Source organism: Poecilia formosa, unplaced genomic scaffold (assembly GCF_000485575.1).
Source record: "Poecilia formosa unplaced genomic scaffold, Poecilia_formosa-5.1.2 Scaffold41, whole genome shotgun sequence".
Lineage (NCBI taxonomy): Eukaryota > Metazoa > Chordata > Actinopteri > Cyprinodontiformes > Poeciliidae > Poecilia > Poecilia formosa.
Window position 1 is genome coordinate 2,958,761 of NW_006799980.1, and position 15,304 is coordinate 2,974,064.

The 15,304-nt window shown below is 36.8% G+C and overlaps 1 protein-coding gene and 1 long non-coding RNA gene across 2 annotated transcripts; one reads left to right on the forward strand and one right to left on the reverse strand.

The window, feature by feature from the left end:
* Positions 1-446: 446 nt before the first annotated feature.
* Positions 447-11,895, reverse strand: tmed6 (transmembrane p24 trafficking protein 6). Its single transcript, XM_007551398.2, has 4 exons — positions 10,267-11,895; positions 9,650-9,776; positions 1,531-1,688; positions 447-781 (listed from the first exon to the last, which is right to left on the reverse strand). The coding sequence occupies exons 1-4, from the start codon at positions 10,477-10,479 to the stop codon at positions 554-556; spliced, it is 726 nt and encodes a 241-aa protein (XP_007551460.1). The 5' UTR covers positions 10,480-11,895; the 3' UTR covers positions 447-553.
* On the forward strand, positions 7,762-9,298 carry LOC103137589 (uncharacterized). Its single transcript, XR_476165.1, has 3 exons — positions 7,762-8,235; positions 8,663-8,751; positions 8,849-9,298. It is a non-coding gene; the product is annotated as an uncharacterized LOC103137589 (long non-coding RNA).
* Positions 11,896-15,304: the final 3,409 nt, after the last annotated feature.

Genomic DNA, 15,304 nt, shown 5'->3' on the forward strand with positions numbered 1-15,304 from the left:
ACTTTGCAGGTGTTTGAGTGTATTAACTGATCAGCATGTAACACCAGGTGTTTCCAATATTTAACTTTTCACGATTTTAAAATATTACAATATTAAAATTGTAATAATAAAAAATATTAATATTGTAATAACAATATTATTACAATATTAAAATTTCCTGTTACAATCACTTCCGTGACCATAATCATTAAAATCGTATGGAATAGAGACTTGAAATATTTTACCTAAATGAAGCTATTGAGGCGTTTCAGTTTCTAAAATGAGTTTAGATGTTCCTGTTGAGCTGGCATGCAGCAAAGCTGCACCTGAATGTTGAACCATGCCAAATTTCTGGAGAGGGGATTGTTGGAAAAGAAAGAAAAAACTAATAATAGTTGTTATTATAACTATTATTTATCTGTTTAAAAAAAACAGATATAATTGTCAATTAAAAACAATTCTAATTAGAGGTTTTTAGAACATTTCTTTAATGTTTCACATGGACCCAGAACCAGGAGAGGTTTGGAGTCTGCTTAGACTGCTTAGACGAATTTCTTGGTTCGTTCGCTGCCTATCAGCATCGAGGCTTTTCAGCCTCAGCTTTGCTCACAAAGAGGCTTTTGAGGAAGAGGAGCTGCAGGTACCCAGAAGTGACGATCACCAGGCTGAGGGCCATCGACCACCATGTGATGTAGCGGGAGTTGGACTGCAGCAGGAAGTGGTCTGCGCTCCTCCTCATGCGGCTGAAGCTGTAGTAGCGGAACATGTGGAAGACGTGGCGCTCCACTTTACTGGTGGCAGCCTAAAAATGTCAGAACAAATAAAAAAACACTTCCCATAAAAAAAATACTTTTCTGTTTGGATCTATATATTTAATGATATCGTGCTTTTCTATGATATATAATTGTGTGTGTTAAATGTGTGATCCATGCCCATGCTTATAAATTATTTTGGGAATTTATTCACATAATTTTAAAGGCCTATTGCAACAGATCTGAGTAATCAGTTAGAATCAGACTTAGAACTGATGTTTACTGGTTTTACTTTGTAGGACCCTGAGATGACATGTCATGTTGAACACAGACTTCTGTGCAGCCAGACCATCTACATATCTTTGTTTTTCTTTTTTTCCATTAGAAAACTTTATAATAGTAGAAAGTTTTAATAGCCTTTAATGTTTCTCAAAATCTTAAAAAAAAGAAAATTCTAGCTTTTGTCCCAGTGTATTTTTTTTAGCAGACAGCTTCTTTATATAAACAGACACATTTCTAAACACACCACACAGTTTAACTAGTCATATAATAAATGTGTAAAATGTGCTTATCAATATTTGTAAATACTCACAGATTAATTCTTGAAAATTTGCTGAATATTTGCTCTACAAGCAAAGCATGTTTTTGAACACATGATTTTTACTTTTTCAGGTGAATGAAAATTACATTTATAACAATGTCTATATGTTATAAATGTTATAAATATGTTCTGCTCACATCTGAACAGAAAATTTATTTATTTGCAGTAAAGTGAATTTTCCAGAGAAAATGAAGAGACCTGAATGAAGCTCAGTGTGTTGTTCAACTCCTCCTCCTTCATGTCCCTCTCCGTGTCTTTGGAAGAGTTCTGGTTGTCATAGTAAACGCCGAAGCTGAGAAAGACCTGCATTGTGCTGAAGCGGTTGTGGAAGTTGCTCAAACACATCTGATAGAAACCTGTGTAATTAAACATCAAGTTAAAAGTTCAGACACAGTCACTTCCAGGGCCTAAGTAGCAGATTGTACAAGGTTAGTTTTATTTCTTTGGTTGATTTATTGCAGGATCATAGACAAATGAAAGGGAAACCTGAACAGGTTAACCTTTGTGATTTACTTAATTTGATTTGATTTATGTTTTTCTTCATTCATTTGGCCTCTACAGATTTCTTCTAGGTTTTTCTTTGTTTTCTTTGCCTCACTTAAATGTTTCAGATGCTGATAACCTAAATAAATACACTCTAAAATGCAATACCTGTTTTTACTTAAATTAGGTTTGTATGCTTTACTTAAATCTCACTAAAATGTTAATTCAACTCAAATAATGTGAGTAACGTACATGTTTTGGCCTGAGAAAGGTACAAGACTAAGTTATTTTGAGTAAACTGGATTTGAATATTTTTGTTACTGGAGCAAATGCTTCAGTTCAGCAGTGCGCATGTGTAATAAAGTGCGGGAAGCTTCCAGAATGTTTGTGGACTTGCACATAAGAAGAAGCAGAACTTCTTTAAAGGTGAGTTATTCCTCTTTAGTATGTTTTCATGTGTCATATGCCTTTACTACTCATATATATTGTTACTGGTTTATTTTTCTTGTAAAAGATGATGCATAAAACTCCTTGCAGGCTAATATGCTAATGTTAACATGGGCTCATGGGTCCAACATTAGCTAAAACTGCCATGCCTTTTACTTGAGAGCCTTTAATGTTTTTGTCCATGTTAAGAGATCTGATGTATAATACGAAGCTGAAGTTGGTTTCCAATTCTAGCTTCCAATAGCTAAAGGGCAATTCCACTTAATTTTTCACTACTTTCCGCATCTTTAATTAACTCTAGTTTAAAAACTACTACACCTAGACACTTCAAGCCTGGACTACATTATTCTTCTCTAATAGCAGAATATTTAAAACCATGTTTGGGATTTATGAAACCTTTTTCTGATTTGTGAAAACTCAATAAAGTTTGATTTTCACCATTTTTGGCACCTCTTTCATTATTAAACTTGTTTTATTTAAAAAAAACTATAACTCCTAGACACTTCAAACCTGGACTATATTATTCTTCTCTAATAGCAGAATATTTAAAACCATGTTTGGGATTTGTGAAACCTTTTTCTGATTTGTGAAAACTCAATAAAGTTCGATTTTCACCATTTTTGGCACCTCTTCCATTACTAAAACTGCTCTAATTAAAAAACTACAAGACATTTCAAACCTGGACTAGATTATTCTGCTCTAATAGCAGAATATTTAAAACCATTTTTGGGATTTGTGAACCTTTTTTCGGATTTGTGAAAACTCAATAAAGTTCGATTTTCACCATTTTCACGTTGGCAGTAATGGCGAAATTAATAGTAAATAATAAAGATTTTGTGGTAGTCTCGTTTAGTTGTGTTACCATCCCCATGCCAGTAGAGGCAGTAGCAGGCCCGAAAAGATGCGACTAGGAAGCAGATTTAGAAGTACACAGAAAGCAACGGAAATTGTCAAAAACTGTGAGCTGCGCTGAAGTAAATAAAAGAGAGAAGTTCAAATACATGTTGAGAGAGAAACTCCTTCCTAAAGATAAAGCTATAATCACAGATTTCAAAAGAAAATTAAAACGGGAGACCGCGGATAATATAGGAAATAGCGCCCCCTTCACTTCCGGATTGCAATGGTCCCATTTCCAAATAAGGTATGAGACTGACATTGGTCCGTCCCCGCCCCTTTCTATTTGCTGCAGCGAGGTCCTTCTCGAGACGTGTTGTTGTGCAGAGGTGCACACTGGTGTGTTAGAATCATGGCACAAAACCATTAAAAGGCAAATATCTTTGCACTGTTTTTTTTTTCTTCTTCTTCTAAGCAAACCTACTAAGTAGAGTAATGCTGTTGGGCAGACAATGTTAGCTACTATCGACAATATATCATGATAAGCTAGTTAACCCTTGTGTGTGCAAGGACTGATTGTCTCAGTCCACACACGTAAAACATGGTAAATCAGGGTTTCCCCCAGAAAACTTGCTAAGCCCGGTGGTCGGGGCGTTAAGTCGGTCCACCGGTGGTCCACTGTGTTTTTATATTAAAAGATGTTAAGTTGACAGGAAATGTAAAAGTATTACTGTGTAATTATATGTTACGGGAAAAGATCTCGAGTGAAATGCTATTTAAACCCACAACTAGTCTAAAAACAACAAATTTGCACTTCTGTTTAATCCAAATTAAGTCAGCGGCTCCATCAGGCCCCCAGGGCTTCAGGGGCCCCTTAAATGCTAATATTTTAAAACAGACCACAGATACATAAATGTAACACTTGCTTATTGAGATGATCAATGCTGTTAAATTTGATTCAATTGTTTGGGCATACATAAATTAAATTATTTTAAATTGTTGAACATTTACATACAAGATTTTAAGGAGCTGGCAAGTTTACTTTGTAAAACTTCAAAGAACAATATTCATAGTTAGATTGTTTTGTTACCATAGAAACAATCTGATGTTGTGAGTTTAATTTTTGAATTTACAAATACAAATTAGTAAACTGCGATTATAACTTATTGCTTTTTAGGCTGGCCAATTAAACTACTCCCTTCTCCCATATTTCAATAAATCTAACACAGAAGCTGTTAGAGGTGCTGATATTTCTTAAGAACAAGGCCCTGCTCAAGGCCTCATGCGGCCCTGCATGATGAGTTAAATCTGCTGCACTATGCAGAGATGCGCAACAAATGGGAGATTTAATTCAATGCTGCTAATGTGGCTTGAGTAGCTCTTCCATTTCGTGTCTGTTGAGTTTTTAATAAGCGTCGCAGAAACTATGGGACGAGTTTCTCAGATCTCTGTGTTGCCACGCGCATTAACTCTAAGTAGACGACGCATTTGATATGGTTTGATGCATAGTGTAACCGGAAAAATAATACTAAAAATAATACTTAAAATAATATAAAATCAGCATGATGCGTGACTCCGAGGAGAGCGTGAAAGCTCCTCACCGGGCTGAACCTGCATGATGAGGTTAGCGCTGCTCGTTATCCACAAATGCTCCGGCCAACCGGGACCACTGACATAAACTTTACAGGGAAGACAGACACAGAGTCACATGCTGGGCAGTGTGTTGAGATGTAAATGCCCCATATAATTGTTCGTTCACAAAGATAGATCATTCTCACCACTCCACAACGCACACCTCTGAATTCGCTACAACTTATTCCTGCGGTTCACATTGAGCTGCGCAACCAGAGCTATCGCGGCGGGTTTTAAACTCTTACCTAGAGTTCTCCAAAGGATCGTAATTCCTCACAGTAGGCTTATGTAAATATCCATACAGGTCAGCCTGTGTCCAGTTTGAGTGAAAGGAGGCGCGCGCGATCCCACTGAGGTAAAGCAGCGGTAGCGCGAGACAAACGCAGAGGCGCCAACTGTGTGATTAGTCTGCGCGCTGCCGGGTTTAAATGCATAAACTATAAACCTATCTATTATAAACCTATCCTTTAAGAATAAATCTGCTCTGCTAGTGAAATGCTAAGAGCAAAAGAGACGCTTGCAGCCCGGCTTTAAAAAACAAACAAAACATTTTTTATTTATTTATTTTTTTTCCCTTTCCTAGAAACGCAAACAAGCAACGCTTAGCCTGGCGGCGGGGCTAGTAAAGCATGGCAGGGCGCCAGGCTTATAATACACTTGGGGAAACCCTGAAAATGATATAAGTTTTATGTGTGTGGGGTTGGTTGGCAGGGGCGCGGAAAAGGGGTGAAAAGTGATGACAATTCTAGGGACCCTGACCAGCAGGGACCCCTCCACAATTAAATTTTTTATATTTTGTTCACAGAAATAAAATAAAAAAAAATTTGGGTCCTGTCAAATACAAAATTAATCATATCGTATTTTCAAAGATTGTTAGCAGTAAAAATTTAATGTTACTGCTCCCAGACCAAAAAACACACATCCGTTTTTGCCCTGAACTCCCCCCTGGATCTGCATGAAATGGTTCGAGCGCTTGAGAGTAACGCTGTATGCAGCTGCAGTCAGTAGAAACTGCGGCCACGAATGACTGTACCAGTTACTATGCTGCTAAGAAAAGTTATAAAATCAGGTTTTCTAAAACAAAATAGAGAGAGGAAGAGAGAGAAAAAGGCAAGAGTGTTAATTTATAACACTCTTGTTATAAATCTCTGTGTGAGATTATCAACCATTTAGCTAACTAGCTTAGCTACAAACTACTGTTTGCCTCCATTTCACTAGCATTTAATGCATTAAGGAAAAAAATTACCAACATATTCATATATTTAACGTGTTCCCTGTAACTTTTACCACTTAGCAACGGGTGAGTCAGTCAGCAGCAGTTATAACCCACGTCCCTCCTGACCCGTCCTCTCCTGAGTGAAATTAAAGCTGCAGTATGTAACTTATACAAATATATTTTCTTCCACATATTTGTTAAAACTGTCATTATGTTGTGATAGTATGGTATGAGAGGTAATCTGTGAAAAATGTATTTCCTCTGCTTTCTCCCAGTGCTCTCTAAAAACAACCAATCAGAGACAGGACAGTTTTAGTGCTGTCAATCACAATCTCATCTGGCTGCTCATCCTTCCACCCCCTCGCTCTGTGCTATGCTGCAGCTAGCATAGCCTGTTGTAAATGCTCAATCTAGTTAGCATAGCTACCAATGAGTGCAGATAAACTATTTTCCTGAAATGACATGTTATTTCTCACTGTTAACACAGTTAACAGTGAGTGAATAGAGTTGATTAACAACACTAAGACCCTCCTCCTGATTCTGATTGGTTGTTTTTGATCAGAATCGTGCATTACTTTAGTTAGCAATAGTAGTTCAGGAAGGAGGTGGAAAAGATTGATTGTTTTCACAGATTATCTGTCTCATAACAAACTGTCACGACATGGTGACAGCTTTAACAAACATGGAGAAAACTTTTTTTTTTTAATTAAAGTTACATACTGCAGCTTGCATAAAATGCAACNCAGGATGGAACCCTTCCTGACCACCACCACCAGTGTCGGGCCCCGGGGGAGAGCATCCCTAATCAGTTATCGGGATGTTCATCGAGTTCACATCAAATCTCAGCTCAAATCAGCTGCCGGGGCCCGAGCGCCAAAGAACTTTTATTCATTGCTGTCATTAAATCTTTTAATTGTTTCTTGTTCTCGTCTGAGTCTGTCCAGATTGAAACAATCTCATGTGTCCAGATTGAAACAATCTCATGTGGCTGCTCATCCTTCCACCCCCTCGCTCTGTGCTATGCTGCAGCTAGCATGGCCTGTTGTAAATGCTCAATCAAGTTAGCATAGCTACCAATGAGCGCAGATAAACTATTTTCCTGAAATGACATGTTATTTCTCCACCATTAACACAGTTAGCAGTGAGTGAATGAAGTTGATTAACAACACTAAGACCCTCCTCCTAGTTCTGATTGGTTATTTTTGATCAGAATGGTGCATTACTTTAGCTAGCAATAGTAGTTCAGGAAGGAGGTAGAAAAGATTGATTGTTTTCACAGATTATCTGTCTCATAACAAACTGTCACGACATGGTGACAGCTTTAACAAATATGGAGAAAACGTTTTTTTTATTAAGGTTACATACTGCAGCTTGCATAAAATGCAACTACATAGCATTTTTTGAGAAGTCTGGATTGTTTTATGTGTATTTTGCACGTTGCTTTTGACTGTTGCTCGTGGGGAGAGACATTTCAGTAATCTAAAACTAAGAAAAAAATTAAGCAATCTACTTGCATACTGTATGTCGACTGTTGCATGTAAAATTCATGAGCAGTAAATATTGTGCTAGTATCAGTATTGGACCAAAGAAAGCAAGGCAGTTGCAAGCCATAACAATTGTGACACTTTTTATGGGTCACATTATAGAATCAAGAAATTGTAACAGCAGCTGTGCAGGGGGCAGGAGGGCCCACTCTAATTTTTTCTCAGGGGCCCAAGATTCCTAGCAGCGCCCCTGTCGGTTGGACACCATTTCTACATACAAGGGTTAAGAATAGACTACTCATTTTATTATTTTTCTTCCGAGCTGGGTAGTAGTGGTTACATTTACTTGAGTAACTTCTTGGGTGGACACTACACTTTTACTTTTACTAATAGTAGTAATAATAGTAATACTATAAACTATTGTGACTTATATTTGAGTAGATTGATTTTGCATAAAGAAATAGACTTAAGTTATTGGAAACATTAGATTCTTAGACTTCTGCAACATATGCAAATCGGAGAATATTTGCTCAGCATGCTAGTATTTGCATCATTAGTTATTTGTATTAGTAAACAAAATAGGTATTTTGTTTGAAAGGTATACGCTTGTTTATGTATTTATATAAAATAAAATGACTCTTTACTGTTCCACCTTAAAATCCTCCAAATTCCTCTGCCAGGTCTGATTGTTACTGTTTTTGCAGAGTTCACCAGAATGGAGGATAGGATCTCCCGTGCTGCATTCAAAGTTGAAAAGGAGTTGTTCATAACGTACTTCCAGAGATTCTTGGTCAGGTTGAAAGAAAGGTGAGCTTTCTGTCTGATTTTGTTTAAGGTGAAGAAAATTCTAAATGTTTTTAATTTACATCTTGTTTAGTTGGACGCGCACACATGCACATGATTCCTCTTTACATCCTCTCATTTACAATAAACTTCAAAACCAGTTGGTGTGTTAAAGGGACATTGGGTCAGATTTTTTTGGGGGGGGGTTTGTATTGATGATATTTGGATGACTGAGACTGGAAAAAACATCTGTGGCATTAATATAATAATCAGCTGACAGCAGGTTGGAAAATTGCCGTTGCTTCTTTAACTGCACAACCATCAAAATTCTAATCAGTCTTAGACAATAAATAAGGGTGAAAAATAATTTTATGCCACTTGTAAAAATAAATGTGATTCAGTTTCTTCAAAATATGCTTGTGCTCACTTTTATTGTTTTTCCTACTTGTAGACCATTGATGTTGTTACCATGACGCCTGCTATCCTGCAATGTTTCTCAGTTTTCCTCAAGGACGATGACAGAGTTCTGCAATGTCTCTGGTATGTATTGCTATTCCGTTTGTCAGAAGTTGTGAAAAAAAATCAGAACTTTAATCTCATTCCTTTTTTTTATTTGTACTTTTCTTATGATTCACAGGATTCAGATGCCATGGCAGACTTCATCCTGGTTTCTGTGGGGTTATTGACTGTCATGTTATGCTAAGTATATAACTGTACTGTTCATGTAAGTTGGACTAACTTGATGTAGTTGAGTTAAGAAGAGGATCATTTACTTGCTGTTTCTAAGTTGAAACAACTTCACTAAACTAAGTTAAATTAACTTGACACAATTTAGTTCATACAACAAGGTCTTAAGTACACTGAACAAGTATATGTTAAGTAAACAAAACGTAAGAATAAATTAAGCTTACTTACATTTTTCAAGGCAATCGGTTTAAGTAAAGTCAACTTGTCAAAGTTTAGAATGTACAAAAGTGTAGTTTTCAACAGAGTACCTAAAAATTGTACTCGAGTAAGACTAGCTTTACTTCAACACATTTTTACTCAAAAGTAAAATGTAGCTGTTCAAGAAATTACTCAAGTAAAACATCTGATTTTGTGTTTCTATATTTATATAAATGTGTATATTACTAAACAAAAAAATGAGTGCCTGTGTCCGTCGTAAAATACTCATCAAATCATAATATTCTATTCCTATTTTATTATGTTTTTCCCACTAAGTATATTTAAATATGCTGAAGTATCAATCCAATTCAAAAATACTTAAAAAAAAATAAATGTTCTTATACATGTAGCTATGATAGCTGTTTGAATAAGGTTTCCAGCCAAAAAGTTTAGTATTTAGCGAGTTTAGTTAAATGCGCTGATACTTCATTGTTCAAATTAATTACAAGTAGAAAAAAAATGTGTAGATGACAGCAGCAGTAAACTGAGATACCTGTTTCATTGACATCAAAGTTGATCTGACCCTTTGCATCGTCAGCAGTGGATATTAACAAACCGCTGGGAGCATTAACAGTGACTGATAGGTCCCTAACAAGGCCGACTCCTGTGATCCACTGGACCTTTGACAAGGAAGAAAATGGAAGAAAACTCATTATTTTAGGAATGATGTCAACATGGAACATTCTGACATATCTGTCCCACAGGGACAGACTGTTGAATTTGTTCCAAATTTTGGACGTCTTTGTAGTGGGAAAATGTAAAAGTTAGTGAAGTACAAAAAGATGAAGGAATCTTGGTAACACTTTATTTGAAGGGGGTTGAATAAGACTGACATGACACTGTCATAAACACCTGTCATGAGCATGAATAAGCCTTCATGAATATTTATGACTGTTGTCATAAAGAGTCATTCGGTAAATTATGACACTTTTAATACAAAGTTGACATTATTCAAAATGTCTTTGTTATGACAACTTGACATTAACCAAGAAATCATTACTGATATAAATTTGTTATAAAAGTATTACTGATTGCACTTTAAAAATTAGGTAACTTTATGTTATTAAAGGTAAAGTTTAATAACAGTGGCTCAGTGTGCTCAGTACTCACCATGAAGCTCAGGTAAAATTTCTCTCCATGGTGAGCAAAGTGCCAGAAACATTCTGTGGCAGCTGCTGGGAGCACCACTGAGAAATCATACTGGTCAGCACCCCAGAACAGCTCCTGGTCTGTCCTGCTGGAACGAGGCTTTGTCTGGAGGCCACAGTGAGAAAATCCCCCAAACCACAAAACAATAAAAAATGTAGAGGTCCCTAACGACATGGCTGAAAGAATGGGAAACAACTAATCTAAATGAATGGTGGAGGCAGAGTGTGTGGTATACAAGACAAACTGTGAATGATTAACTGGACCAGAATGCTCCACCAGTGGGAATACTGGGCTGTCTGGGCAGATGGAGATAACTTGCCAAGATGTCATTTTTACAGTGACATCTTGGCACTGTAGATTTTTTTGGGAAAAAATCTCAACAGAAAAGTTTTCTACTGGTTCAGATGAGTTTCTGCTCAAATTATCAGCCTGAGTCTGGCTCCATATATGCTGTTTTATTTTCAGCCACTTTTGCTGTTCATTACTTCACTGCTTAACAGAGGAGTAATGAAGGGTAATGCAAATATCAGTTGACCTTTTGTATCAGATGAAATCTTTTCACAGGGATGAGGAAACAGACACATACTCTGGTCTGAGGTCATACATCACTAAGTCACCATGTCATCCAGCAGGTTTATTACTCCAATGCTGCAGAAGCAGAGCTTTACTGACCTATTCCCACCTGCTTCTTGGTCCAGTAATCACCATACCCCCTCATTGTATTTATGTTAGACCTGGTATGGGTTTTCCTGGTTCTGACGTCTTGTCATGTTGGGTTCTGTGTTTTCCCTTACATGGAGTCTGCAGTTTTGTAAGCCTGTTGTTTACTGTTTCAGGTTGTTAATTAAAAATTCAGTTAATTATGAATACAACTACTCTTGTCTTTGACATTTCTCAAAAATAACAACAGACAAACATGCCTTTTTATTTATTTTTTGTCAAAATGTTGTGTTATGTTTATTCCTGTTGTTAGCATTTCAGAACCTCTTTCCTGTGGATGCCACAGCACAGCTGCCAGTCAATTACAGTGACTGGCTCTGACATGCTCCAACTAGAAATTCAGGTTCAACCTAGAGATAAACTTTGGTGTCTCTATAGCAGAAATATTTGTGGCATCTGGTTCTGAATATGTGCCAAACAGAAAAGACAGTAAAGAAATAACCTGAGAGTTTAGCCGGTTTGATTTCAATACGAGCCGTTGGACATGAACACAGGCAGCTTCTGACAGTCTACCAAAAGGTAAGTAATCGAGAACTTCTAAGAATTGAGAATGGCCCAATGGTGACAATATCTGGAGGGGTATTGAGACTATTTTGCATCAGACTATGTATGATCCTGTAAACGGATACAAAAGAAAGAAGACCCTTTCCTCCTCTTTGTAACTCTTGGTCTTACTGGTTCTGTCTAATTATCTGCCTAATGTCATTCTTTTGCCTTGTAACTATATATTTTATTCTGCTATTTTCTAAAGCACAGCAACTTATTTTATTCCAATGATCTGGATTTTTTTAGGAGAAAACATTTTAATATTAAAATGATACACAAGAGGACTAAGTGTGGAGAATCATTTCTGAAAAAGTGCAGCTTTCTTCTGAATCATTTCGAGAGTGTAATGTCATGCATTTATGAATCGTGCTTGGCTTACAGTCTTATTGAAACAGGAAGGGGTTATATCCAGACTGTTTCCACAGAATTACCAGTTCCTTTCACAGAACAGGCTGAGCCCTGTTCCTGAAAGAGCAGGGCACGGCACGGTGCAGGTTATTGACAGCCTGCACCATGATTCATTCTGCACCAAACTTTACACTTGACACAAAGTGTTCAGGATGAACCTTGTTCACCAGGTAACTAAACTTAATGACTGCATTGTCAGACATGGAGGTATCAGAGAATATTCGTTCAGGTTACTGTGGGCAACTGGGCCGTGCAGAGACCATTAAAGGGGCAGGTGCTCAAAAAAAAAGAGGACACATCTAACCACATTTTAGGACAGAATATTAAAGTCACACAGCTTCCAGAGTTTAATAAACAATGATAAATTACAAATTGTGATATACAACTAGATTTAGTACATCTTAACATAACAGCTGCCTTGTAACATTAAATATATTGTTCACTACCAAAAACTGCATGTTGATCATGGTAAGAACCTTCATGTTTTTTTGTTCCTACCTGCAGTACTCGTTCTGACCCAGTTGGTCAACAATCCACTACCTTTGGCTGCTTCTGGCAGATCTTTTCTTTTTTGTTTCTGACGTCTTTCTTTACATGGCTTTTTTTTTTTTAAAGGTTTTGTTGGCTTTAGTGGCCTTTATTTGAAAGTAGTTTGACAGGAAAGAGAGCAATCAAATGTCACCAGGATGGGAATCAAGCCTGCGACCACCGCAATGAGGACTAGGGCCTCAATATGTGTGTCGTGCTATGCCCCTGTGCCACCACAGTACCCCTTTTTGAACTGAAAAAAAAAACAAAAAAACATAATGAATTATGATCAGAACACTATATTAAACCACACTACCAATTACAGGTCCTTCTCAAAAAATTAGCATATTGTGATAAAGTTCATTATTTTCATAATGTAATGATAAAAATTAAACTGTCATATATTTTAGACTCATTACACACCAACTGAATTATTTCAGGTCTTTTATTATTTAATACTGATGATTTTGGCATACAGCTCATTAAAACCCAAAATCCCTGTCTCAAAAAATTAGCATATCATGAAAAGATTCTCTGAACGAGCAATTAACCTAATCATCTGAATCAAAGAAGTAACTCTAAACACCTGCAAAAGATTCCTGAGGCTTTTAAAAACTCCCAGCCTGGTTCATTACTCAAAACCGCAATCATGGGTAAGACTGCCGATCTGACTGCTGTCCAGAAGGCCATCATTGACACCCTCAAGCAAGAAGGTAAGACACAGAAAGAAATTTCTGAACGAATAGGCTGTTCCCAGAGTGCTGTATCAAGGCACCTTAGTGGGAAGTCTGTGGGAAGGAAAAAGTGTGGCAGAAAACGCTGCACCACGAGAAGAGGTGACCGGACCATGAGGAAGATTGTGGAGAAGGGCCGATTCCAGGCTTTGGGATACCTGCGGAAGCAGTGGACTCATTCTGGAGTAGAAATATCCAGAGCCACCATGCACAGGCGTGTGCAGGAAATGGGCTACAGGTGCCGCATTCCCCAGGTCAAGCCACTTTTGAACCAGAAACAGTGGCAGAAGTGCCTGACCTCAGCAGTCCACAGGCTGATTGCCTTCATGCAGTCATTTCTGCAAAAGGATTCCCGACCAAATATTGAGTGCATAACTGAACATTTGAAGGTTGACTTTTTTGGTATTAAAACAGTTTTCTTTTATTGGTCAGATGAAATATGCTAATTTTTTTAGATAGAAATTTTGGGTTTTCATGAGCTGTATGCCAAAATCATTAGTATTAAAACAATAAAAGACCTGAAATATTTCAGTTGGTGTGCAATGAATCTAAAATATGACAGTTTAACTTTTTTTATCATTACATTATAGAAAATAATGAACTTTATCACAATATGCTAATTTTTTGAGACAGGGATTTTGGGTTTTCATGAGCTGTATGCCAAAATCATTAGTATTAAAACAATAAAAGACCTGAAATATTTCAGTTGGAAATGAATCTAAAATATATGACAGTTTAATTTTTATCATTACATTATGGAAAATAATGTAATTACAATATACTAATTTTTTGAGAAGGATCTGTATTTACCCTTGTGTTTAAACCAATATGTTTTTCAGTCCATAGCATAACATAACAATATTACTTAAAGTCTGGATTGAGTTTTTTCCCCTTCATTAATGACATGCTTTTATTGGACAGGAGGAGCTTGATTGATTGTTACATACATTATAATATATCTATCATGGTAATTGAGAGTGAGTTATTTTTAATTCTAAATGAATATCCTTGTTGGACTTTTATTTAAGTGTTATTCTCCTTCAAGATACATTTACCTAACGCTAGAATAAATGCAATGTACATTCTTCAGCAAAAGAAATTAGAAGATTGGACATACATCCATTATGGAGACGATAGGTTTTGGACGGGTGATGTGCCCCTATTGCACAAGGAATACTGAAGAATGACTGCTATCATTAACGATACAGGGAAGAAGCTTTTTAGTTATCTTGCTTTGCTAGCGAATAGCACAACAACAACAGCCTAATGTCTGTATGATAATACTGAATCAATAGATGAGAACAGTTTTTCCTCACGAGGCTGTCTCCTCCCGCTCAGTAGTTCTTCAGAGAAAGGTAGACGCAGAGGCCTGTCAGTGTCTGTTGTATTACATTACCTCTCTGCTTAAACCCCTACTCTGTGCTGAAGCAGAAACGATATGTTTTCCGTTATCTGACAAAGTAGCAAGTCTACTCCACTTTATTCACCAAAAACTTTTTTTTAAAATTCATCAAAAACTGTTCTGTAATCTGGAACATTCACTACGTTGAGTTCTGCAGTTAGCCGCCTTATCTCACTGTGCGAGAGGCAATTGCGTAGTGCGTCACGGGTGACAGGAGGGCTTATTATGTTGTTTTTCTTTAAAAATACAAAAAAAAAAGTAGTACATGTTATATGTCAGAGGGCAAGGAACAAAAGGGCCAGGTGCTCAAGCCCCTTTAGCCCCCTCTTGCTATTCTCTATATTTGGCTTTCAGAGAACCAATTTTTTTTTCTTCGTTGTTGACACTTCACTATTACTGCTGAAAAAATTCTGAAATTTATGTACACTGATTCAGTGAGACTTTATACTTTGGTTTAGGATTTATGACATGTTTGAATAATCTACAGGCTTTGTGGATCCTATTAATTTTAATTTGTAGTTTTATATCATAGTAAGGCAACTTTGCTTCATCTAAACCTTGCCTAATTTCTTTATAATAATAAGAAGAAGAATAATATGTAATTATACTAATAACATTAAATCTTATTGAGGTGTTAATGCAGCCTCAACATTGGACTGGG